Source organism: Delphinapterus leucas, chromosome 11, assembly GCF_059928025.1.
Source record: "Delphinapterus leucas isolate spDelLeu-1000000601 "Yukka" chromosome 11, BTC_Dleu_Yukka2, whole genome shotgun sequence".
Taxonomy (NCBI): Eukaryota; Metazoa; Chordata; class Mammalia; order Artiodactyla; family Monodontidae; genus Delphinapterus; species Delphinapterus leucas.
Window position 1 is genome coordinate 6,756,782 of NC_143139.1, and position 25,876 is coordinate 6,782,657.

General features: G+C 47.2%; 1 protein-coding gene, 1 long non-coding RNA gene and 1 other non-coding gene across 13 annotated transcripts in view; 1 reads left to right on the plus strand and 2 right to left on the minus strand.

Moving 5' to 3' along the window:
- Window positions 1-3: 3 nt before the first annotated feature.
- Window positions 4-25,876, minus strand: part of CHD4 (chromodomain helicase DNA binding protein 4) — a 29,985-nt gene continuing 4,112 nt past the window's right edge. For 2 of the 11 annotated variants that reach the window (XM_022577392.2, XM_089920197.1), the window contains 38 exons: window positions 25,220-25,341; window positions 24,817-25,032; window positions 24,492-24,610; window positions 24,130-24,371; window positions 22,463-22,590; window positions 22,095-22,230; window positions 21,770-21,948; window positions 21,315-21,554; window positions 20,493-20,696; window positions 20,168-20,373; window positions 19,712-19,843; window positions 19,536-19,632; window positions 18,662-18,853; window positions 17,987-18,187; window positions 17,665-17,802; window positions 17,122-17,243; window positions 16,823-16,996; window positions 16,277-16,418; window positions 16,052-16,183; window positions 15,831-15,948; window positions 14,149-14,273; window positions 13,555-13,792; window positions 13,217-13,392; window positions 8,469-8,649; window positions 8,298-8,384; window positions 8,118-8,206; window positions 7,880-8,013; window positions 7,394-7,538; window positions 7,114-7,279; window positions 6,753-6,850; window positions 6,514-6,643; window positions 6,196-6,267; window positions 5,736-5,873; window positions 5,373-5,481; window positions 5,126-5,258; window positions 1,644-1,842; window positions 736-899; window positions 4-553 (listed from right to left, as the gene is read on the minus strand). In XM_022577392.2, the coding sequence (XP_022433100.1) occupies window positions 536-553; window positions 736-899; window positions 1,644-1,842; window positions 5,126-5,258; window positions 5,373-5,481; window positions 5,736-5,873; window positions 6,196-6,267; window positions 6,514-6,643; window positions 6,753-6,850; window positions 7,114-7,279; window positions 7,394-7,538; window positions 7,880-8,013; window positions 8,118-8,206; window positions 8,298-8,384; window positions 8,469-8,649; window positions 13,217-13,392; window positions 13,555-13,792; window positions 14,149-14,273; window positions 15,831-15,948; window positions 16,052-16,183; window positions 16,277-16,418; window positions 16,823-16,996; window positions 17,122-17,243; window positions 17,665-17,802; window positions 17,987-18,187; window positions 18,662-18,853; window positions 19,536-19,632; window positions 19,712-19,843; window positions 20,168-20,373; window positions 20,493-20,696; window positions 21,315-21,554; window positions 21,770-21,948; window positions 22,095-22,230; window positions 22,463-22,590; window positions 24,130-24,371; window positions 24,492-24,610; window positions 24,817-25,032; window positions 25,220-25,341 (5,642 nt within the window). In that variant the 3' untranslated portion in view covers window positions 4-535. Of the gene's footprint in view, window positions 554-735; window positions 900-1,643; window positions 1,843-5,125; window positions 5,288-5,372; window positions 5,482-5,735; window positions 5,874-6,195; window positions 6,268-6,513; window positions 6,644-6,752; window positions 6,851-7,113; window positions 7,280-7,393; window positions 7,539-7,879; window positions 8,014-8,117; window positions 8,207-8,297; window positions 8,650-13,216; window positions 13,393-13,554; window positions 13,793-14,148; window positions 14,274-15,830; window positions 15,949-16,051; window positions 16,184-16,276; window positions 16,419-16,822; window positions 16,997-17,121; window positions 17,244-17,664; window positions 17,803-17,986; window positions 18,188-18,661; window positions 18,854-19,535; window positions 19,633-19,711; window positions 19,844-20,167; window positions 20,374-20,492; window positions 20,697-21,314; window positions 21,555-21,769; window positions 21,949-22,094; window positions 22,231-22,462; window positions 22,591-24,129; window positions 24,372-24,491; window positions 24,611-24,816; window positions 25,033-25,219; window positions 25,342-25,876 lie in introns of those variants that run through there. The other 9 variants (XM_022577396.3, XM_022577395.2, XM_022577397.2 and 6 more) reach the window with 9 other exon arrangements.
- On the plus strand, window positions 339-12,984 carry LOC149747940 (uncharacterized). Its single transcript, XR_016394861.1, has 2 exons — window positions 339-627; window positions 5,880-12,984. It is a non-coding gene; the product is annotated as an uncharacterized LOC149747940 (long non-coding RNA).
- Window positions 6,935-7,074, minus strand: LOC115802892 (small Cajal body-specific RNA 11). Its single transcript, XR_004023470.1, has one exon.

Consider the following 25,876-nt stretch of genomic DNA (forward strand, 5'->3'; position numbering starts at 1 on the left):
TGGTTCTTTTTTTTTTTTTTTTTTTCCACTTTATTTAATTCTAGCCACTCAGGGGCTGGAGCCGCTGGGTTCCTGGTATTAAAAAGATGCCAACAGAGGTAGCTGTGTCTCACCCAGGGGCCCGGCCCACTGTGAATACCCCCCAAAAAAGGAGAAAAAACACAAAATAAACCAACAAAATAAAACCAAAAGGAGGAAGAAATTCTGATCATTTTCTTCAAGCCTGTTGGGAACCCGCAACAGTTTGTGTGTAACAGACGTTACAGTGGGGAGAAGCCAGGGCCCGGAAGGCCAGCCCGCCAGCTCCCCGCAGATGGCGCCGGCGCTACTGCTGCATGTCTCTCCAGCAGGAAGGGCACCACTGCCCCTCACTCCCTCCCCTCCCCCAGTGCTCAGCGGGGCTGTTCCTCTACAACTTGGAAGATGGGGCAGAAGGAAGGAGAGGGTCTCTCAGGCCCCCAGGGGAGAAGCTGGGCAAGGGAAAGTGAGGAAGGTCACTGCTCAGCGGTGGAGGTGGTATCATCAATCTGGATCTTCACTGCTGCTGGGCTACCTATAGGAAGAGAAAGCCAAGGGAGTCAGAATTCCAGACTCCAGGAACCCACCTGATCCCAAGGGAACTCACTGGTAAGCCAGCCCCACCTGCCCAGTATGTAAAGCTAGGGACAGACAGCAGAGTTAAAGTTCTAGAATGGCTCTGTTGGAAGGGCTGGCCAGACGAAAATGGTCCTATACCTGCTGTGGAGGTGGTTCAGGTGCCCGGTTTGCCAGGCGACTGAGAATATTACGCTCTGACATCTGTAGCCTCACAGCAACTGGGGGAATTCGGGCAATAGTAGCTGGGAGTCGAGTCACATCGGCTTTCATGTCACTCAGCAGTTCTTCTAGCTGTTTCAGAACTGCAGGGGGAAGAAAAAGAGGCGGTGAGCCATGGTAGTCAAGACCGAGGTCCATCTTTCCCATTAAGTGGACCCCCCCACACACCCATTACTTCTCAATGACCAAGTGACTGATGTGCCGGAGTATTGTCTTTTGTCATTGAGTCACCTGACCTGGCTCCACCACACTCAAATTCCTGTCCCTCATATTCCAGTTCCAACTGTCCATGATTCTGTGCTTTCTAAAGCCAACTGTCCCTTGATCCCTATTGTCTCTATTTCCTCCACTTCTTCAATAGCTATTCCTATTGTTTCCTCTTCTCACTATCTTTCCTCTGCACCTTTGGAGCTGTCTCCCTTTTCCTTTATAACAGCTTTCTTTTCCTCATTTCACCCTCCATCCCCCTCACAATGTCTTAACTTTAATTAAAAACAGAATGTTGAAAGCAGTCTAGAATTTGACAAGATCTTAAATCACCTTGTTACCTCTAAACTATCCCAGATCACACTATATTATTCTGCTTTGCTTTCCACCTCCAAGAACTGGAATACATTCAAGAGTTAAAAAGCAAAGAACTACTGTCCTTGACCGTCTCTAAGATGTTAGCTTCCTAAGAAGGAACGCAAGGATCCCCAGCACACCCTAAGCTCCCAGACAAAGAAAGGGGCTCCAAAAAAAGGCTCAGACCTGAGAAGTAGGTGTGTGTCGGGGAGGGGCAGAGGAGGAAGGAGGCCAAGTCCACAGGAGGCAGGGGAGCCACTGGCTACCTTTGTGCAGGACCGCATTTGCTGGCTTGTTTCCCGCCATCGACTCCTTGGACAGGTGCTGATGACTCTCTGCCAAACACTCCACCTCAGCAAAGCGGGTGTTCAGGGCCATGGAAGGGTGAGAGGGGTCCTCTGACATGTTCAGGTAAGCCGCCCGACGCAGCTGCTCCTCAATCACCAGGGCTTGTTCTAAGAGCTGGACAAGAGAGAAACAGGAGATGGCAGCTGGACTGACGCTCACTTTGCTCATTTCTCGTGGGCCTCTCAGAACCCACACCTGGCCAGTTCAACATTCCATTGCCTTTTTCACCCTACTTTGAAGGTCTGTGTTTTTAAAGCTCTTTATCCTTTATTGATTCACTCTTATACAAAAATGATAAATCCTCAATTTAGAAAATACAGAATGTATAAAGAATTAAAATCACAATTCCACCTCCGAGAGCTACTGTTAACATTTTGAGGTTTTCTGTTACATGTTTTTTACAAAATTAAGATTCTATATACGTATTTATATTGTTTTCACTCAAAGTTACATGGTAAGGCTCTTCCCTCGTTATTAGCTGCTCTTTATAAAAGATGACATTTTTTCCCCCATTCTTTTTCAAATTCTTCTCCCGTTTAGGTAATTACAGAATACAGATGACTTAATGGTTGCACGGCAGTCCATCTACCCTATCAAGTTGTTTTACTCTCTAAAATTATTCCTGTTGTTTCTTTTCTTTCATCTCTATATCTCACTCCCATTCCTTTCCTTCCTCAATAGGCAATCCTTCTAATATACCTACTGTGTGTCTTTTTGTGGGTTTTCTTGAAGACAGTATTGTTTCATGTGCACATTTCTCATTTACAGAATGTTTTTCTGTACATTATAAAATGCTTTTTCATTTCCCCACTACATACCTTTTCTAAAGGTCCATTTATGTTACAAAACGTGTATTTTGTTGCTGCCAACTGTTTCTTAATGCTCGGTGATGTGAATCCACATTTTACCTACCCACACTCCCAATGTCAAACATCTAGGTTGCCTCCAGGCCCCACCACCAAAAATCGTAATGCAACGAACACTTGCACATGTCACCCGATGGAGCTGTGTAAAACGGCCTTTGAAATACATTTCAAGGGACAGAATGTTGATTCATGACTTACGAGACTTATTTTACTCAAGTATCCACTGGTTCTTAAAAAGAATGAATCCACTAGGGGTCAGGAAAAAGGACACTATGAGAATGGACTATTGTTTCTTCCAGAAGACCTGGCTCCATTCAGGCCTAACTTGTCCCCAAACAGACCAAGCACCTCCTTTCGATCTATATACCACCCTGTCTCCTTCACCAACTCCCCTCCCTCTTGCCCCAAACTATGAGCTTTCTCCAGGATCAGCATTCTCCCAAGAGCTCTCTCCCCTCCTGGCATCAGCCAGCACCTCTATGCAAATGAGTTGGTGCTTTTCAAACATGCATCTCAAGCACTGATTGTTCTGATCCCACTCGTGCATGGTTGATCACTTTGATCCCACTTGTTTAACGGTGGTGGGAGTACTGGGAGGATATTTACTTGTGAAAAACACCAAATGACTTGTCTAAAATTGAACTTAACTTTTTTCTACAAACTGCTCCCTCTCCTCACTTCCCTGATCTGCCAATTTAACTTCCTCAGTGACTCAGACTCAAAACTTCAGTTATTTTTGGAGTCTCACTCCTTTGTATCTCAAATTCAATATAGTAACTCAGGGGTCGGCAAACTATGGCCTGTGGGCCAAATCTGGGCCACTGCCTGTTTTTGGATGGCCCAAGAGCTAAGAATGGGTTCTTCATTTTTAAATGGTTGAAAAAAAATCAAAATAATAGTTTATAAAGCTTCATAAAAATTATATGAAGTTCAAATTTTATTGTCAATAAATCAAGTTGTACTGGAACATATTCATACTTATCACCTATGGCTGCTTGCCCACTATGACAGAGCTGAGTGTCAGTGTCTCACAAAGCTTGAATTACTCTGGCCCCTTAATAGAAAAAGTTTGCTGACCCCTACAGTAAATCAATAAATCCTGTAAATTCCTTGGTGTTTCATTCCCTTTATCTTTTATTTATTTATTTATTTAGTATTTATTTATTTGGCTGCACCGGGTCTTAGTTGCAGCACGCTGGATCTTAGTTGTGGCACGGGGGATCTAGCTGCCTGACCAGGGATCAGACCCGGGCCCCCTGCACTGGGAGTGCAGTCTTAACCACTGGACCACCAGGGAAGTCCCTCGTTCCCTTTATCTTATCCTTCTCATTTTCCACAACCAGCATCACAGACGAGCCCTTACTACCTCATGACTATATGACAGTTCTGTAATCTCATGAATGTTCTGTTTCGGTTTCCCTTGGTTGTATCAAAACCCTTCACAAACCCTCAATGGCTGCCCATGAACTATAAGGTAAAGTCCAAACTCTCTTATCTGGTGCCAAAAACCTACCTACCGACCTCCAGCCTTACTTCTCTCTCCAACGTACCTCCCACCATCACCAACACAAGTGTCTTCTACACCCCACCTGGACTATTTGCTGTTTCCAAACACCATAAGCTCTACAGGCTCTGTCTTTGCCTAACCTAATTCTTTTGATCAAAGGGCCTTCCGTTTCTATCCGGCAATCTCTATTACATTCACCAAAACTTCATTCCAATGCCATCTTCTCCCTGGAGCATTTGTGAGCTCTCCCCACTCCCCACATTCCCTCTGGAGAACTTTCTTAAGGATTTAGCAGTCTCCCTCGCAACACACAGAATGACATTCATTTGACCACGCATCTGCCTCTACGTTAAACTGAGCTCCTTGAGAACAGGCACCAGGCCTGTCCCTGGCCCACCCACTCCCTAGCACATGATGTTTGAAGGTTTACTAGTGTCCATTTCTTATTCCCCCAATTATACTCAGCGTTGAGATCCACGTGTCTCATCTCCATGGTATCCCATTATGATGGTCTGCACACAAGGTGCCCTCAATATGCATTTGCTGAATTCCTGAGGAAAACTCCCCTTCAGTACTGGGCGTTATCAGCCCTAGTGATTCTGAAAATGGAGCTCTACACCTTTGCGTCTACCCCACCCTTCATCCACACAGACCCAGAAAAAAGTACCACCAGCCCACTGGCAGCCCTGCCTCCTCAGAGATCCAATTCAGTCCCACCTCTGTATCTTTCCTCCTGAACACTCCAGCCTACCGTGTTCCCCAAGCACACCCACTGCACTGGTCTGTGTCATGCGTCAGGCACAGTCACCTTCAGCCCTTAACCAGCTGGTTAACCTTCAGGTCTGTATGTGTTGATGTCTAATATTTAAGATACTTGGGAGCAAAGCCTTGCACAGGACACAAGGCGAAGTGCACAGGAGGGCACAATGATCAACGTGGCTGAATGAGCAGACCCCCTCCTTTAGTCCCGTCTGCACTTTAAAGGCCGCCACGCCAACGCTGTATTCCTCCTCGTCCTGCTCACCTTGAACCTTCGGGCTAGAAACTTATTCTTGATCTCTAAGAAATTGCCACGGTTCATTTCACCCTTGAAAGGCTCATTGAGGATAGCATAGCGTGGGTCATTCTGGATGTCCTGCCACCGGGCATAGCCATGGCTATTGGAAAATTAATTGCTCAGGAAAAACGAAACAAGGAAATTAAGAACTTCAAACTGTGGACCCTCAGAAACCTTCACCAAGGACCTCAGCCCCAACTCAGGCAAAGGATACTTTATGATGCCAGCCAGCAGCCAGTAGTCATGCCGTCGGTGCCAGATCTCATAAGTCTTCTTGGTGACTGTGGCTGCCCGCTCCTCATTCTGCCAGAGGGAGTGCAACTCTGAAGAGGAATTTAGGGAAGGTTGGGGGGAAAAAGAAAGGCAAACATCTGTGAGAATTCAAAAAGCTATTTATTCCTGATTCCCAGATACCAACTTGATACGCCTCTGGCTTTCTAACATGGACCCCAGAGGGGTGTGCAGTCAGCCTGGCATTCTCTCTATGAGAGGTAAAGTCTCTGTACCCTGGTTTCTGACAAGAACCCTGGCTTCACCTCGAATCCATCTAACCCCAGTGGGCCCCTCTTTTTCATACCAGTAAAACCGCCATCTGCAATGTTGAACATGAAACGCTGTTTAATATTTTTCTTCTGCTTCTCATCATTCAGGTCCTTGGGGGTCTCTCCATTCTGAAGCATCACCTCTTTTTTCTCTTCTTCTTCTTTCTTCTCCTCTACAGGACATGCAGAAGAAAAATGTCAGCTCCAGACAGAAGCCAGCACCATAGCCCTTACCCATACATGGCACCATATGCTACAAGATACCCATCCACCTCCACCCTTTCTCCACAGAAGTGTTCTTAAACCCAGGAAAAGGTGCCACTGGCCCACTGACAGCCACATGCGGGGAGAGGTGGAGTCTTTTAGCTTGGGATAAAATGATTATATGGGTATGGATGGGGGAACCTGGGGGTGGAGGGGTGTCCAAGAGATAAAGTCCTTCCTTTCAGCTTTAGAGTCCTTTTAAAAGCACAGTCAGCTTCTCCAAACACCCACCTTTGTCCTCCACCACAATGGGAATCAGATCGACTGCTGACTTCTCCTCCACCTTCTCCACATCAGCAATACCTGGGAGAACAGATGGCACTGAGAGCATATCTAAGGAAGTGTATTCTCTGTTCTACACTATATCCTGAACCTAAATCATGATGAAAGTCATAAAAGATGTCTTGAGAGAGAAAAAGCCCACAGTTTAAAATCAAGGGTACAAGATTCTTCAGTGTGTCACTTCCTCTGGACTTCCCTCCAGCCGGGCTGCAAGCCCAAGAGCAACTGTGGTTCACAGGGATCTGTAGTGTGTGAAAATGTACATACCTTTGGGATCTGTCTCCATTGGTTCCTCTGTTCTCTCCTTGACCTCTGCCTTTTCCACTTTCTCCTCTCCCTCGGGAGGCTCAACAAGGACTTTTTCATCCTCCGAGGCAGGGGCAGGGGGCTGTGTACACTTCAAAGGAAAGAAGAAAGAAGCTGAAGCAGACAGGCCAGCACCCAAGAGGAAGAACAGGCTTATCCATCTGCCTTTGGTGTGGCATCCAGTCACCCCCGTCTCTTACCTCAACAGTGGCTTCAGGGGCTGCAGATTTCACTTCCTTTTCTCCTTCTGCACTGTCTTCTTCTTTGAGGCTATTTTCCTCTATTTTTATCCCATCCTCTGCACACCAATAATAGACATTCATTAGGAAGAAGGTCCCAGATCAAAGAGAAGGTCACACCTTCTCAGTTTGTCTCATCTTAAACTGTCCTCTCGTGCCTTTAAGAGCCAGCCCTATTCTTAGGACAGCCCTCCTAAACTGAGAGGGAGATTGCTGTGTGTCCTGCCAGACTCCCCTGTTAGAACTGAGTACAGGGAAACAGAAAAAGCAAAGGCCAGGACAAGAAGAAAAGGATAGAAAACAACAGTCCAGGCAGACTTACCAGCAGGTGGGGCAGGTGCAGGAGTATTGGGTTGTGTGTCCCCTGGAGTGGAGGGTGTGGGAGTCTTTGGGGAAGGTGACCCTGGCTGTGACATTTTCTTGTTTTCCTCTACTTCCGCAAGTTCGGGCATGCTCCAGCGCCCGTTAACATGTTCAAACTCCTGAACCTGCAGCAATGGGACAAGATGCTGAAGACCCAATTCCATCTAGGTTCCTTTCCTGCTGGCTCTCCAGTTTCACCTAAGAAACCCCTGAACGATGGAGGGAGGTTCAGGGCTCACCTTCTTGCGAATCAAGGACATGACACCAATCCTAGTAAGGACGTGCTGGCGAGACAGGCCTTCTCGGGGTACACCATCAGCAAAGGTCTCGGCCCCGTCTGCTCCCGGCTCACATAAATGCCGCATAAAAAGAGAGACGTAAGCCCTGTAGTAAACAAATAGAGAAATGGGTTAAACAGCAATCATGCCAACTCCTAGATCAGATTCTTTCCCACCCGCAGTCAGGCATCACCCCAGACAACAACTATGGCTCCATTTGAGGCAAAGCCCACCATCGTGCTGAAAGCTGGTCTCCAGACCCCACACCATGTCCCAGGTCCTCTTCCAGGGAAGCGAGGAGTACAAGGAACGCTTTTACTAACAGCTTCCCTTGCCAAGGTCAGCAGAGGAGACAGCCGATGTCCTGCGCAGCCTGCACTAGTACTGTGGAGTGACCAGAGACTAAAAGCCCTTGCTCTACATCAGTCATTCCAGCTCTCAACTTACTTGAACTCTTTCTCTGACTTGCCTCGCAGATCTCTCACAAGCCACTGGGTGGTAAAAGCATCCTGAGGTGGCATCCCATATCGCATAATCGCATTAAGAAAGGCTTTTCGCTGACGAGCATTAAAGCCAAGAACCTGGGGGGAGAAGGAACCTAGGTGAGAGAAGGAGTAGACCTTACTCCACCAAAGACCCGACAGCAGCACTCACCCAACCTTCCCTAGAACGGAACGGTACTTACTTCAATATTCCCACCAACACGGGCCAACAGAGGAGGCAATGGCTTATCTTTATCATTCCGCAGGCCCTTGCGACTGGGCCTGCGGGGAGCTGCGAGAAGAAAAGGATGCGTGAGCGACACCGATAGGGATATTAGACAAGGCAATATTTTAAAAATCCAGCAGAAAGGCATAGCCCTCACCTTCTGAACGTTCATCAAAGTCTTCATCACCTTCCTCTGAGGCCACTGAATAATCGGACTGGTTGTCGGACTGGTCGTCCTGCCAATCTGGAGGGAGAGAGGGCAGATGAGCGGGGCCCACTGCTCTAGTGGAACGGCCCATGGGTTGGGGGCGGGGCCGGCCACACACACCTCGGTCCTCCTGGGAGCCATCATTGTAGTTGACCTGTTTACGGATTCTTTTTCCTTTGCCCAGATTGCGGGCCAGATCTTCTTGCTGCTGCTCATAATGGTGCCGCAGCAATTTCTCCCAGTAGTCAGGATCCACACTTTCTTCCTGTTTTATGATTTCCCGTTCTACCTCCTCTTCCTCCTGGGACAGAGGGAGGGCCAGGACTCAGGGGTGCTGAAGTCGGCACCACCAGCTACCCCTGGTCCTCACAGTCCCCATTCTGCTATAGCTCCTTCTCATGACTGGACTCTGAAATACTTGGTGAGCCTGCTTGGACCTAAGAGCTTAAAAGAAATTTAATTGACAAGACATGGTTGGTTCCTCGTGGTTATGTTTAGATTAGCAGTCAAAATAACTAAAGAAAAATATAGGATGGAGCTGTTATCACAAGAGAAGAATGAAGAGACAGTATGTTTTCTTTTAACCCCTTTTACTGATGCATATACCGTTGCGAGACAGTAAAATGAAGAAAAGTGAGGTTACAGCCTTAGCAAGGTAGAATGGAGAAGCTTCTGAAATACTGCAAAAGATTTTCCCAGGAGATAAAGTAGAAGGGCCATAAGCCCTTTCTGTTCTTCATAAACTTCATAAAAGTTTACCAACAGTGAAAAAAAAATTATATATATCCTCTTATATCCCAATAATGTTTATGCTCCTTTGAAAGTCTTACCTTTTTTTCAGATCGTTCAGGACCACTAATTCCAAATCCCTTACATTAGAATTAAGCTGCTGCTAACAGCATAATACTAGAAACAACCTAAGTATCCATCATTATGGAACTTGAATAAACTATGGGGGGTGAAAAGGGTGAAGAGAGTCAAAAGGTATAAACTTCCAGTTATAAAATAAATAAGTCATGGTGATTTTATGTATAGCACAGTAACTATAGTTATAAACTTCCAGTTATAAAATAAATAAGTCATGGTGACTTTGCGTATAGCATAGTAACTATAGTTAATACCATACTGCATATCTGAAAGTTGCTAAAAGAGCAGCCCTCAAAAGTTCTCATAGGAAAAAAAAATGTATAACTATGTATGGTGACAGATATTAACTAAACTTATCGAGGTGACCATTTCACAAAATATACAAATATCAAATCATTATGTTGTACACCTGAAACTAATATAATGGCATATGTCAATTATATCTCAATTTTTTAAAGTAAATAAATTATGGTACTTCCAAACAAGGACATATTATGCAGCGAATAAAGGGGTGGGGAGGGGGGAAAGCTCTTTGGGTACTGATTTGGACAAAATCTTCCAAGATTTATTAGGTGGATAAAAATAAGGTACAGAATGTCATGTATAAGAAACTACTTTCCTTATGCAGCAACATGGATGCAAGTAGAGATTATCATACTAAGTGAAGTCAGAAAGAGACAAATATCATATGATATCACTTATATGTGGAATCTAAAATAGGACACAAATGAATCTATGTAACAGAAACAGAATCACGGACAGAGAGAGAAACAGAATCACGGATGTAGAGAACAGACTGGTGGTTGCCAAGGGGGAGGGGGTTGGGGGAGGGATGGAGTGGGAGGCTGGGGTTAGCAGATGTAAGCTTTTATATAGAGAATGGATAAACAACAGGTCCTACTGTATAGCACAGGGAACTGCCACAGTGGAAAAGAGTATATATATAATAAGATAATATATATATATATATGTATAACTGAGTCACTTTGCTGTACAGCAGAAATTAACACAACATTGTAACTCAAATATACTTCAATTAAAAAAAACAACTACTTTCCTTAAAAGGAAAAAAGGCGTTCGTGTGTATATACATGTATATGTATATATACATATATATGTAATTTGTGTGCACATAAAATAATTTATAAAATAAATATCACTTATCCCCAGGGAGGGAGCTAGGTAGCCAAAGGACTGGAGTGGGAAAGAGATACTTCTGTAGCTTTTGAATTTTGAACGAGGTGAATTACAGTTGACCCTTGAACAACACAGGTTTGAACTGCATGAATCCATTTATATGCAGCTACTTCTCAATAGTAAGTACTACGGTATTACATGGTCCATGGTCAGCTGAATCTGCGGATGTGGAGGAACCACAGATATGGAGGGCTACACTATCTATTCAAAAAATAAAGTTTAACGGGACCTAATGAAACTTCAAAGCTTTTGCAAAGCAAAGGAAACTACAAACAAGATGAAAAGACAGCCCTCAGAATGGGAGAAAATATTTGCAAACGAAATCAATCGACAAAGGATTAATTTCCAAAACATATAAACAGCTCATGCAGCTCAATATTAAAAAACCAACAACCCAATCCAAAAATGGGCAGAAGACCTAAATAGACATTTCTCCAAAGAAGACATACAGATGGCCAAGGGGCACATGAAAAGCTGCTCAACATCACTAATTATTAGAGAAATGCAAATCAAAACTACAGTGAGGTATCACCTCACACCAGTTAGAATGGGCATCATCAGAAAATCTACAAACAACAAATAAATGCTGGAGAGGGTGTGGAGAAAAGGGAACCCTCCTGCACTGTTGGTGGGAATGTAAACTGATACAGCCGCTATGGAGAACACTATGGAGATTCCTTAGGAAACTAAAAATAGAACTACCATATGACCCAGCAATCCCAGTACTGGGCATATACCCAGAGAAAACCATAATTCAAAAAGACACATGCACCCCAATGTTCACTGCAGCACTATTTACAATAGCCAGGACATGGAAGCAACCTAAATGCCCATTGACAGAGGAATGGATAAAGAAGATGTGGTACATACATACAGTGGAATATTACTCAGCCACAAAAAGGAACGAAACTGGGTCATTTGTAGAGACGTGGATAGATCTAGAGACTGTCATACAGAGTGAAGTTAAGTCAGAAAGAGAAAAACAAATATTGTATATTAACGCATATATGTGGAACCTAGAAAAATGGTACAGATGAACCGGTTTGCAGGGCAGAAATAGAGACACAGATGTAGAGAACAAACGTATGGACACCAAGCGGGGAAAGCGGTGGGAGGTGGGGGCAGTGGGGGGATGAATACGGCGATTGGGACTGATATGTATACACTGATGTGTATAAAATAGATAACTAATAAGAACCTGCTGTATAAAAGTTAAATAAAATAAAATTCAAAAAAAATAAAATAACATTTAAAAATATTATAAAGTAGGAGCTTCCCAGGTGGCGCAGTGGTTGAGAGTCCGCCTGCCGATGCAGGGGATGCGGGTTCGTGCCCCAGTCTGGGAGGATCCCACATGCCGCAGAGCGGCTGGGCCCGTGAGCCATGGCCGCTGAGCCTGCGCGTCCGGAGCCTGTGCTCCGCAACGGGAGAGGCCACGACAGTGAGAGGCCCGCGTGCCGCAAAAAAAATATATACATATATAAAGTAAACAGCAGCCTCAGCCACTAAAGAGAGGGCTGTCTGTATACCTGTGTAGTCATCAGGAGAGGTCATCAGTGGGAGGGAGAGTGCCACCCCTCCCCTACAACCACTCGGCACGTTCTGCCCCAGTCAGTCACTCCCATATGCGGTCACCACCCTGACAGAAGGGCAGTTTTGGCTGAATACTACTGGTCCGTAGACCTGTCAGACTTTTCAGCCACAGTTACACCCAACTGAAGTTAGCAGAATCACTTTCAAGAACAAGGATAATACGTATCAGGAAAATAAAAAAAAGAAAAGAAAAATACAACAAGAGGGATGGTTCTGAATTGGAAGGATGAGAAAAGATGGCAAGGACCACCAGAAACTGATGCCAATTCAAAGAACCCTGACCTGGTGGCTAAAAGAGGACCAGAAGCGAAAGCAATTTTTTGTTTCATTTTATACCCTAGATATCATTAGGAGGAAAAACTTCATTACAGAGGCCAAGCATTTATAACTGAGTATGTTTTGTTTTCTACTAAAAAAAAGACCAAGAATACACAAGAAAACAAAAAGGGAAAACAATTCTAAAGTTTTAAAAAGCACAGGGGGAAAAAAAAAAAAGCACAGGGGATATGCTAAGTATGTATCGTATCTCCTACCTTTTCTCCGGAGAGACTTGAGATAGCAATCCAAAATTTATTTATAGGGCTAATAAAATACATAAGAGAAAATAAGATGAGATTCTGATAAAGAAGAGCTAATACAGGGCTCCCCTGGTGGCGCAGTGGTTAAGAATCCACCTGCCAATGCAGGGGACACGGGTTCGAGCCCTGGTCTGGGAAGATCCCACATGCTGCGGAGCAACTAAGCCCGTGCGCCACAACTACTGAGCCTGCGCTCTAGAGCCCGCGAGCCACAACTGCTGAAGCCCGCACGCCTAGAGCCCATGCTCCGCAACAAGAGAAGCCACCGCAATGAGATGCCCGTGCACCGCAACGAAGAGTAGCCCCTGCTGGCCGCAACTAGAGAAAGCCTGCACACAGCAAGACCCAACGCAGCCAAAAATAAAAATAAAAGTTATTAAAAAAAAAAAAAAAAAGAAGAAGAGCTAATACAAGTGTTTTGAGTGTGAAAAGTGGCCGGACAGCCACGTCAAAGATGAGAATGTGATTTGCTCATATGTTACAGAATTTTTCTTCAAAGGAAGAGGTATATCAATTCAGCAATGTACTAATTTGCCTACAGATGGTTTCCTCTCATCTCAAATACCATCGTGGTCTCAACTCCAATTTTTGGGCCAATCACCAAGCACAGCATTGCTTTGGACTCATACTCACCCCCATTTCTTCTTCTCGCACCACATACTGGGCCACTTTGAATGAGCTCAAATATTCATTCATGCCCTGCAATTCCGTATCTTCTGTCTCATCCTGGTTCCGGTCCAGCAGTCGTTCAATGGCCTTATCGTCATAGTGGATAACACTGCTGTCTTCTCCCTCTTTGTTGTCTCCTCCTATAAAGAATCAGGGGTCCATACCCCCAGTTAACTTCAGCAGCTGCAGTGGAAAAAGCAAGTCCCAGAGGACCCTAGGTCTGAGTCTCAGGACCCTAGGTATCAAAGATACCCTTTAGAGAAGCCAAGCCCCACACCAAAACAAGCTCCTGCCTAGCTCACCTCCATCTGTGGCTTCGTCCTTGAATAGCTCCTCAGTGCCAAACTTGAGGATGTCATCAAGCTCCTGTTTGGACATGGATCCAGTCTTGGAGCCCAGCCCAGGCCGAACAACTAGATGCGTCAGCATCATCTTCTTCTTTGCCACCTGCGTGATGCGCTCCTCCACTGACGCACGCGTCACAAACCGGTAGATCATCACCTTCTTGTTCTGCCCGATACGGTGAGCTCTGCTAAAGGCCTGGAGTTGTGCACGAAACGGAGGCAAAAACTGAAGTAATCGTATTTCCTTACTTCTACTCTTGCCCTGACTTCCACACAATAAGTTAAATCCAGCATAAGGCAGGAGCTGCAGCTTGCCCTCACACAAAACTTCCCTTTGCACCCCTACCCCAAGATACCACCCTCTATCATGTTACCCAAAATAGGACCATAGCTAACCCAAACTCTCTGGCTTACAATAAGGTAAAAGACATTTGAAAACAATCTATTGTTTCCCCCTGAAACAACTAATCCCAGATGGTGGAGCCCTCACAGAGAACACTATGCATTTCCAAAAAGTCACTGTAGACAAAGGCTGCTGCTACCTCTGCTCACCTGGATGTCATTATGGGGGTTCCAGTCAGAATCATAGATAATAACTGTGTCAGCAGTGGCCAGATTGATTCCAAGGCCCCCAGCTCGAGTGGAAAGCAAGAAGCAGAACTGCTGAGCACCTGGTGCTAAGAGAGGAACCAAAAACACCATTAGAGGTGTCTCTGGAATTCCAGTTAATAAATGTTTAAGGAATATCAGAACTATAAAACCTCATTAGGAGATGCAAACTGTTGTATATAGGATGGATAAACAACAAGGTCCTACTGCAGAGCACAGGGAGCTATATTCAATATCCTGTGGTACACCATCGTGGAAAAGAGGATGAAACAGAGTGTATGTATATGCATAACGGAGTCACTGTGCTGTGCAGCAGAGATTAACACAACATTGTAACCCAACTATATTTGAATTAAAGTACCCACCTCATTAGGCAAACACAAAACTAATAATATTAATAAGTAATACTCATAAGCAAGGTCCACCAATGGATACTGAAATCAGTGTGAAGGTTTAAGGAGAAACAGGATGTCACCACAGTCTAAAGTATCTCCCTCAAGATATCTATTAATCACAATGCAAAAAAAAAAAGAGTAGCTTTACATGGGAGGAATTCAACAGACACCACCTTAACCAAGTGATCAAGGTTAACACCAGCAATGGAACATTATCAACATCATGTCCTCCCTGGGAATGATGCACTGAAAAGGACACAGCATCGCTTCTCCGGGATTCCTGTCCAAAATGTCTAGTGTCAATCTCAGCAGAGAAAATATCAAAGCAGAGACGTTCTAGGGCGTCCCTGGTGGCGCGGTGGTTGAGAGTCCGCCTGCCGATGCAGGGGACGCGGGTTCGTGCCCCGGTCCGGGAAGATCCCACATGCCGCGGAGCGGCTGGGCCCGTGAGCCATGGCCACTGAGCCTGCGCGTCCGGAGCCTGTGCTCCGCAACGGGAGAGGCCGCAGTGGTGAGAGGCCCGCGTACCGCAAAAAAAAAAAAAAAAAAAAAATACAGAGACGTTCTACAAAAGAGCTAACCAGTCGTCATCAAAGGTATCAACGTCATGAAAGGAAAGGAAAGAATGAAGAACTGGAAGAGAAACAACAACTACGCTCAACGTGGGATCTGGGACTGGATCCTGACACGGGAACAGTGGTGACATTCAATTCAAGTCTACAGTTTAGGCAGTAGTATGATGCCACTGTTAATTCCCTGGGTTTGATCATTGTACTGAGATTATATAAGTCATTATCAAGAAAAGCTGGGTGAATGTATACACCAACTCTCTGTATTATTTTTTGAACTCTAAGTTCACAATTATTTCGAATTAAAAAGTAAAAAAAAGAGAAGAGGAGGTGGTAGTGGCTACTGAGACAAGCCTGCCACTAACTTGCTATCTGGGTTTGGTAAGTCCTGGTCCCTCCTGGGCCTCAAGATGCAATGCGGAGGGTTAAATAAAGTGCCCTTCTTTTTAGCAGAAAGAACAAAGACTCCAAAGGGAATAAACAATCTCCTAGCAATAATCCAAACATCCTTCCAATCGAGACATTCAACAGTACTCTTCCACGTCAATTGACAAAAGACCCTAAACCTCTACACAGAAAAGCGGATGCTCAAGAAGAACAAGTGATCGGTCCAGGGCCGTGAGTGAGGGTGCCAGGACCGAAGGCACTCCTTCCCTCTCACCATTGAAGCGGTCAATGGCCTCCTGACGCATGTTCCCAGTGATTCCACCATCAATACGTTCATATTTATAACCTTCATGCTCCAAGAAATCCTCTAGCAGGTCCAGCATCTTGGTCATCTGGAAAATGAGCATACTTTAATTATGGGATTAATCCGATGACAATTCCTCCCCTGTGTCACTGAGCTGCCCACTGCTACCCACAAAAGCTCCCACCCAATACCTGGGAGAAGATGAGTACACGGTGCCCACCCTCCTTAAGGTTCTTGAGCATCTTCTGAAGGAGCAGTAACTTCCCAGATGCTCTGATTAGGGCACTGCCGTCATACATGCCATTAGGCATCTTAGGGGCTTCCTGAGGAAATAAGCAAAAAAGAAAAAAATATTGAAAGAAACCCCAAACGGAGCAGTTCCCGCCCAGGGAGGAACAAGAGGTGGCACAACGTACCATGGCAGCCACGGGGAAAAGATACGGGTGGTTGCAGCACTTTTTAAGATCCATCACGACATTTAGCAAAGAGACCTGGTTGCCGCCACCTCGAGCATTGAGCGCTTCAAAGTTTCGAGTGAGGATGTACTTGTAGTATTTCCTATGTGGGCAAGACAGCAAGGTAAGTCATGCTCAAGAGCCTTCATGTGACTCACAATGCAGTCCCAGGGTCTGGGATCTTCTTTCCAACATATCTCACTTTGGGACCGAGGAAACCTAAGAAGCGCCACCATCATCATTTTAAACAAGGTAAGGATTAACTCAGTAAGAACTCTGGGCTGCGCCGCTGTAAAGCAATTATACTCCAGTAAAGATGTTAAAAAAAAAAAAAAAAAAAAAGAACTCTGGGCCCCAGCAACCTGGCAACAGGTTTCTTTAGCCCTCGCTGACTCCTGTCACCACACGCCTTGTGGCGGAGTATGGAGAAGGAAACACTGTGCAGACTGGCAGGTGTCTAAGTGTGTCTGCAAAACGGAGCCAGTGCTTCTGTCCCTTCAGACTCACTTCTGCATAGGGCTCAACTCCACGCGCACAATGAGCTCTGTCTTGGAAGGCATGTTCTTGAACACGTCAGCTTTGAGCCGCCGCAACATGTGAGGCCCCAGCATGTCATGCAGTTTTTTAATCTGGTCCTCCTTGGCAATGTCAGCAAACTCCTCCAAGAAGCCTTCCAAATTGCTTCAGAAAGAGAAAGGAAAAAGTTGTTGGAGAGGGGGAAAGGAAGAAAGGAAAGTGACATAGGAAACGGGCAAAAGGAAGAATTAGAAGAATGCGGAGCCGATTATGGATAAGCACACACTCACTGGAACCTCTCAGGGGTGAGGAAGTTGAGCAGGTGAAACAACTCTTCCAGGTTGTTCTGTAATGGAGTCCCTGTCAGCAACAGCTTGTGCTGGAGCGAGTAACCGTTTAAGACCCGGAAGAACTGGTGAGGCAGGAGAGAAGTGGAATTCAATAAGAAGAGGGCTCCAGCACATGTCCACAGACTTCTGCTTTGCCGCCCAGCAGTTACGCCCCCATCCCCACCTTTTTTTTTTTTCCTTTATCTTCTTTCCCGTTACTAACTCTTTTTTCTTTTTTTTTGGCCGCACCGTGCGGCATCCCAGTTCCCTGACCAGGGACTGAACCCGTGCCCCTTGCAATGGAAGCGTGGACTCTTAACCACTGGACCGCCAGGGAAGCCCTCCATCTTACTTTCAAGGCCTGGCCTCCAAGGGTCATCTATCACGAGTGAGGAAGGAAGGCAGAGAGCCTTTCTCCCTCTCCTGTCCTCCTAGGCCTCCCCTTAATGAGTAGGCAGTACTAGAACACTAAAACTGGAGACCATACCTCCCGCCCCCCCTCACCTTAGACTGATTGTTCTTGAGCCGATGGGCTTCATCCACGATGAGGCAGGCCCAGTCAATAGAGCCCAAGATGGCCATGTCAATGGTGATCAACTCATAGGACGTCAGCAGCACGTGGAACTTCACAGATGCCTCTTTCTGCACAAGAAGGCAACCTGGTCACTCCTGTCCAACTCTGCCGGTACAGGCCAAGTCAAGGGACTCCGGGGGGTTTCCCTCCTCCCGGCTATTATCCTTTCGCCTCACCCCAGGGACCGGGGCACGAGGGGCCCAGAGCAAGAACTCCCCTCTCCGAGGGTGGGTCTCCCTCCCGCTGAGGTACCTTCATGCGGGAAGCCTTCTTGCCACCACGAATGGCATTGTCCTCAAAGGAGAACTCATTCTCTCGGATGATGGCACGGCTGTCTTTGTCACCCACGTAGGTCACCACATACATATCTGGAGCCCACATTTCGAACTCCCGCTCCCAGTTGATGATGGTAGAAAGAGGGGCGCTCACTAGGAAGGGGCCTTTGGAATGACCCTTTGAGGAAGAAGAGGAGACGGAGAGTAAGGACTGAGGGTCCCACACGCAACCCGAGCGCCCACCCTGCCCCTGACCCTGCCCCGGAGTGGGCAGAGGACGGGTGTGTGCACGGCCGCTCCTCTCCCTCCCTTCTCCATGTACCAACACGCCCTGCCTGCCCTGCAGGGAGCTTACACCGCACCCCTGCCGCTCGATGTCTCTCCACACTACTTCTACCCACAGTTCTGCTTGTCTCAGCGCATATCCGTCCCCCAGGACCGAGGCTCCAGGCACCCACCACTAATCCCACCCACAGCTCCATTCCCTCCAGTCTGTCTCTGTGTACTTGCGTCTATCTTACTGTCACTCAACACTGTTCTCCAGGGCCAGAGACCAATTTTTTTTCTTCCTTCTTCTGTCTCCTCGGAGTGTAAGAGAAGACCACGAACACAAAACACCCACACAAAAAACTAACAGCCCCAGCTCTCCTACCTCCTTGTAGAGGGAGTAGAGGAAGACTGCGGTCTGAACGGTCTTCCCAAGGCCCATCTCGTCAGCCAAGATGGTGTCGGTGCCTTGAGCCCAGGAGAAGCGCAACCAGTTCAAACCCTCCATCTGATAGGGGTGCAAGGTTCCACCTGTAGCGTCCAGGTACTCTGGCTGTCGCTCATATTTCACTGTTGGCTGAAGGATGAAATAAAGAAGTCAAGAGCTGGCCAGGGATTCCCTTCCTTCCGTAAGACAGCAGCTGCCTCCTCCTGACACACCCTCACTAGATCCTACTTGAGGGGCCACAAGACATGGTGCGGGAAGGTGCTTAATGGTTACTGTAACTTTGTGTTTTATTTAGGACCCTCCAGGAAGCAAGGCAAGACGCAGATCTTGGTCCTACAGACATCCAAGAGAGACACATCATAGTCTCCTTGGCAGTACAGTAAATTCTACTGGTCAGGAACCACCAGGTAAATGATCCTATGCCCCCTCTAGATTTATCTGTTTAACCTTAACCAGACTCACCTTATATTACACAAAACCCCGGAAGAATTGAGCCATGAATTAAGGGTCAGAAGACCCAGGTTCCAAAGTAAGTTTCACAAAAGCTCGGTTATGTGACCCCTCCATACATAACACCTCCTCAGTCATATAAACACTAACATCTATGTTTTTATTTTTCTGATGAGGAAGAGAGAAAATAAAGTAATCCTAGTATTTTTCCCCTGATTTACAGAGATGTGGAGAATTAGGGAAGCAGTCTGTGTGAAGCAACTTAGCTACAGTGATCACTTGAGATCATGCCTTCAGACTGGAGCACACAACGTACGTCGTCCTACCTGACAAAACCGCCCTCCCTCTCCTGATGACTCACGTCAACCGTTGGGGTTTCAGGGGGCCTTTCCAACTTCCTCAGCTTCACCTTCTTGAGCTTTTTGCCTGGTCGTCCTTCCTCACCCCTCATCAACTCCCTAAGGAAGACAGATACGTCACACAGCTGCCTGGAGTCCTTCTCAATGAGCAGCAGCTCTACTCATCAAAGTCCCTCACCTGTGATTCCAATAGCTCTGCTTGAACAGGTCGTAGTCCTGTATCTCCACATCCTCACTCTCCCAGGATGCCTGATCATAGGGCAAGTCCCGCCACTTGATCAAGTAGTGGACATGGCCCTTCTTGTCCACGCTGCAGAGTCAAGGAGAAAAAACCCTCAGAGCCAGAAGGCCACCCTGCTCTGCTCCCCTCAAAAACCAGACCTCTAAGGAGGCCAGACACCACACGTATTCAGAAGCAAATACATCTGGCCTACCAGTCTTTGCACCAAAAATGATCTCTAGTCTACAGTCTATGGCTCAAATACCAGGATTCAGTCAGTTCATAACATACTGAGTGTCTCATCCAACTGTAACTTACTGGTAACATCCATTTTCTTAATTAATCCCCCGCGGATACGCTGCCCACCTCCAGTATGCCCAAGACAAACGCAGTGTGGCCCAGCTCCCCTGGTACCTATGGTTGAGAATTCGGTGGATCATCATCCACTCAGGTTTTATCCCGTAGCGATAGAAGCGTTCCTCCATCTCTGCAAATTTAGGGTCCTTGTTCTTCCGCTTTCGGCTCTTCTCTTCATCACCACCGAAGTCCCCAGAGGGTGGCTCATCCATATCATTCTTCCGCTGGTAGTTTCGGAACATCACTTGACAGTGCAGCTCCAACTGCAGAAGCGGCAAAAGAAGGAAGTCCCCGAGGAGTCATGTCCACTCCTACCCACAAGGCTGTTTTCTCTCACTACCCTCTTCCTTGCCGCCCCACATCTACTCTATCCCAGGTTTACCTGCAGTTCAGACACCCAGGAGCAGTGCCAATACGACATGCCTTGCCATTTCACAAAGAACTGCCGCTCCGGCCGCCCCTCCAAGGGCTTGGGGGACGGAGTATTGGGATCAGCATCTGGGGGCCGAGGCACTGGTGTGGGAGATGGTGGCTGACCCCACTTCCAGATTAGGATCTTCTGAACTTTGCCCTTAAGAGCTGGACACTAAGAGGAAAAGAGATGATCCAACACCGAATCATTACCACGGCATAGCCCACAGGCAGCTTCAACCTCATCAAAGCATTATTAAAACCTCATTTCAAGTAAGACCTAATCCCAGGACCCTAATCCCAGGAGAGAAGAACAGAATTCCCTCTCTGTTTCTGGACTTCATCCAGGATTTGTGAGACATTATCACTCCTATCTGCCTAACAGAGCCAGTAGCTAGACTTCAACAATAACCCAGAACAAGTAGGCACAGAGAAGTCACAGACCTGGGGCTCAGAAGTCCTCTCTGAAGCAATCTAACAGCATTCAGTGGCCCTGTTATGCCACCAAGACCTCGAGGCTGGGTGTCAAGACGGGAAAGGATATTCTGGGCTAAAAGAACACCGCTCCATCCCACTTCGGAGAGCTGGCAAAGCATCAACTCTGTTCAAAGTTAGTCCTACAGTTTCCCAGAACAAAGGTATCCCGTGACTCTACGAGGAAGGAAAATCCATGCCTCAGGGCTAAAAGGCCTGTAGCTCTCCAGTGACCTCTCCTGCACCTCAGCCTCACGACACCTACACGTAAGAGGGGTAAACCCTGCTGCTGGACCACCGGCCGGGGCCAGGCACCCACCGTACAGCGGGGACAGAGCCACTCTCCGTTGGGGATCTCTGGAAGGGGCGGGTTCAGGCAGTGGATGTGGTAGGAGGAAGGACAGGCATCGCAGCACAGCAGCTCCCCCCCATCCTTGCAGACCCGACAGAACTCCATGTGGTGGTCATCCTCCTCTTCAGGGTCTCCCCCCACCTCTTCCAGGATCTCCTCACCCTCCGAATTGTCCTCCTTAGCCTCCCACTGGATGCCTTCCTTCTCCTGCAGTCAAGGACCACAGAGTCAGATTACTACCAGCCCCACCCCCACCCCCACCCCACCCCCCGTCTGAACCGCGCCCATCATTCCTTTGAAAGCTTCCCAAAGCCCGTAGCCAGCAACGCCACCACTTCTACCCCCACCCAGGCCCAAAAGAGTTTCCTCATCCCACCCTTCCGCTCAAGGGTCCCAAAGGGCCACGACGGCCCGGCACTCACGCAGTGTGGGCAGCTCCACTTGCCCTCGGGAGCCTTCTCCATATCCGGATCCAGGCAGACCATGTGGTAAGCTCGGGGACAGGTATCACACAGGATGATCTCTCCGCCTTGCTGGCACACCTCACAGTAGTCCTGGTGGTCTGTCTCATAACCATCCACAGCAGTCACCTCCTCCTCGCCTAGGCAAGGAAGAGGGAAAGCCCAGTTATTAGAAAAAACCGACCTCCCCCCACCCCCCCAAACCCAGCCCCTATCTCCTTAGGGAGATGCTTCCCCAATCATTCCCCCTCATTCCACTACATACTGATACAGAAGAGAAACACACCTTTCTTCTTCTTTTTCGTGGTCCGGAGTTTCTTGCGGCTGCGGCTACTGCGGCTGGTAGAACCATCAGAAACAGAGTAGCTATTGATACTGGCATCATCGAAGTCAGACTCCACATCTAAGTCGTCATCCTCACTCTGGCAGGATGAGAAGGTTAGAGGTTCAGGCCAAGGGGAAGGAGAGAGTGATGGAGAAGGGATCACCCTTTTACTAGGGGTGCTGGAATCCCAGCAAGGAAGCCTAACCACCTCTTCTATGGCCAACTCCCCACATCCTCATGCACCTACCGTGAACCCTGAATCCTGACATAAGACCACATCCTCCCCGTTAGCTAAGGCACCCTCACCAGGGGACAGGCTGGGCTCTCACCGAGGATCTCTTACGCTTAGAACCAAAACCTCCCAGCTTGATTTTCAGGGGAGCTACTTTCTTGGGCTTAGGCTTCTTGGCATCAGGGACACGAGGGCTGCCCTTGGGCTTCCTCCGAGCATTGGGACCTAAATCAGGAGAAAGCAGGTAAGATCATACAATCCAAATACACACCACAGAGCAGAACATGGAAAAGATACTAGGTTGGCCAAAAAGTTCCCTCGGTTTTTAAGTAAACATAAAAGACACATTTTTCATTTTCACCAGGAACTTTATTGAACAGCGTATTCACCGTTTTGTTCCACTACCTTCTGCCATCTTTCAGGCAACTTCATCATTCCATCTTCCCAGAACTTTGTATCTTTTTGAGCAAAGAACTGTTCCAGGTGCCTCTCACAGTCTTCCAGGGAATCGAAATTTTTTCCATTAAAAGAATTTTGTAAAGACTGAAACAGATGGAAATCCGAAGGTGCAACGTCTGGTGAATATGGCGGAGGAATCAGAACCTCCCAGCCAAGCTGTAACAGTTTTTGCCTGGTCATCAAAGAAACATGCGGTCTTGCAATAGCCTGATGGAAGATGATGCATTTTCTGTTGACTAATTCCGGATGCTTTTCGTCGAGTGCTGCTTTCAGCTGGTCTAACTGGGAGCAGTAGTTGTTGGAATTAATCATTTGGTTTTCTACAAAGAGCTCATAATAGAGGACTCCTTTCCAATCCCACCATATACACAGCATCACCTTCTTTGGATGGAGACCGGCCCTTGGCATAGTTGGTGGTGGTTCATTTCGTTTGCCCCACCATCTCTTCCGTTCCACATTATTGTACAGCATCCACTTTTCACCACCTGTCACAATTTGTCTTAAAAATGCAACATTTTCCTTACATTTAAGTAGAGAGTGGCATGCGGAAATACGGTCGAGAAGATTTTTTTCACTCAACTTATGTGGAACCCAAACATCAAAGCGATTAACGTAACCAAGCTGGTGCAAATGATTTTGAGCGCTTGATTTGGAGATTTTGAGCATGTCGGCTCTCTCTCGTGTGGTATAATGTTGACTGTTCTCAGTTAAGGTCTCGATTTGATCACTATCAACTTGAACTGGTCTACCTGACCGTGGAGCATCATCCAGCAAGAAGTCTCCAGCACGAAACTTCGCAAACCACTTTCGATAGATTCGATCAGTCACAGCACCTTCTCCATACACTGCACAAATCTTTGCGTTCCAGTTGCCTTTTTACCTTTCTTGAAATAATAAAGCATAATACGTCGAAAGTGTTGCTTTTTTTCTTCCATCTTCAATATTAAAATGGCTACACAAAAATTCACCAATTTTGATAAGTTTTTTTTTAAATGCACGCTGGTATGACAGCTGTCACAATACAACCTAACGAAATTGTTTCAAATGAAGTTAAAGACAACTACTGAGTGCTACTAGAGCCATCTTATGGAAAAAACAGAATGAACTTTTTGGCCAACCCAATAAAATATTCCCCACCTAAAATATTTCTACGTGGCCAGCTTCCCCAGTTTCCCTCCTAATCCACGGTTCATTCCCACCTCCTAGCTTCCATCTTTGGGCTGACAGAATAGCGCGTCCGCGCTTCCTCCAACTTCGACATCCCAAGCCCGCACTAGTCCGCACTCCCACTGAGTCCCATGTCACCTTTGCCCTCCTTGGTCTTGGCCTTGCGGATAGGCACCTCCACAGGGGGCGGAGGAGGTGCAACCTCAGTGGCCGTCACCATGCTCTCCACCACGGCCACTGCCGCAGCTGCCGCTGCTGCCACAGAAGCCCCAGAACTGCCTTTGAAGGGGTTGTTGGTGCTGAACTCCCGCCACTTCGCACCCAAAACCATCATCATCTTGGAGACAGCGATCTTGGGGTTTTTGGCAGCAATGAGGGGTCTGGGGGAAAAATGGCAGGAATAGAAAAGAGAAAAAGTTTAAAAATAAAGGAGGCGAGGGAGGTGAGAAGAGATTACAGAAACGCTCTCCATCTCCCGCCCCCAAGACCCTCCTGTTTACCGGACAAACTGGCTGAAGGCCTTGTAGTTGGTGAGAGTGCGATAATCCTCCTCTGAGAACACGTGGTCAATGTCTTCCATGCCCCAGTCTTCCAGGAGCTGAGCAGACGATTTAGGCTCCTGCAGAGAGAGCAAAGCCAAAGCCTGACTCCTAGTGCCCACCCTCGCTAAGGGAGTCTGAGTTGCCACTGAGGCTGGCAAGTCCAGGGTAAGAGGGCTAAGAAGAAATCATCAGAAACAGGTGGAGAGAAAACATTCTAAGGGGCAGCAGAGTTTCTGGAAAACAAAGGACAGAAGTACAGAGAAGAGGATGGAGGTCCAGGCACCTTTGAATCGTCGTCTTCGTCATCCTCCTCCTCTTCCTCTTTCCGCTTGGACTTACTCTTCTTTTCTTTCTTAGGTCCGAGCTTCTTCTTCTTCTTCTTGCCAGGGGTATAGTCGCTGCCCTCACTGTCTGAGCGCAGAGCCACCTCTTCGTCCTCCTCCACAAACTCCGGCCCCTCCCCAGAGCTGTCCCCCAGCTGCCGGCATAAGAGCATACGCTGGAGCAGGGAAGGGGGAGAGGGAGACACACACACACATGCTACACACATGCTGACCTCAGGACGGCCCTGAGGCTCACGCCCAGGACCTGGCCCACAGCCCCAGGGCAAGAAACGAAGGCCCCAGCCCTCCACAGAGCACTTCCCATTTCCTCCTGCTGCCCATAACATCCAGTCACCCACTCACCTCCTTTTTTTGGCGCTTGCTCTTAGGGATTTTAGGGTCCCGAGGTTTCTTAGGCTTTTTCTTTTTCTTGAGCTTTGGAGTCTCTGCTTCTGACAAATCCTCTTCCGGGTCCTCTTCGTTTTCTACATATATTTTGGCAAAGAAAGGTAGGCAGGGAAAAGATCAATAGCAAAAGGTTAGAGCCCAATCCAGAGGCTTTAGACTTTATTCCCCCACCTTCTGTCCCAGATTCCACTGAAGAGAACTGCTATACACGCCACAGAAGGAAGCTGATACTCAGGACAAAAACAGACAAAGAGAGAGCTGTATATGCCTGAAATAGGCCTGCCGGGCCAGACCAGGCCCACCTCGGGCAGCTGTCCAGACCCCTGCCTCCTCTCCCTCATCCCTAACACGAGTCCTCTATGTGTTCACCAGCGCAGCTGAATCAAGCTGCGTACGGTTAACCAAGTAAGAGAAATACGCCTAGTCCTCCTATAACCAGCCACCAAGTGTTCCATAAGCCAGGAAATGAGAATAAGCGGTCCTACGCAGAAGGTAAAAACTAAAGAATATACCCTCAGCACATTCCCAGAACAGTACCTGCTCGAGGGTCCCAGAAACCACGCCCTTCACTAACCCCTTTGGCTCATCACTGCGCAAAACAACCAGAACCTC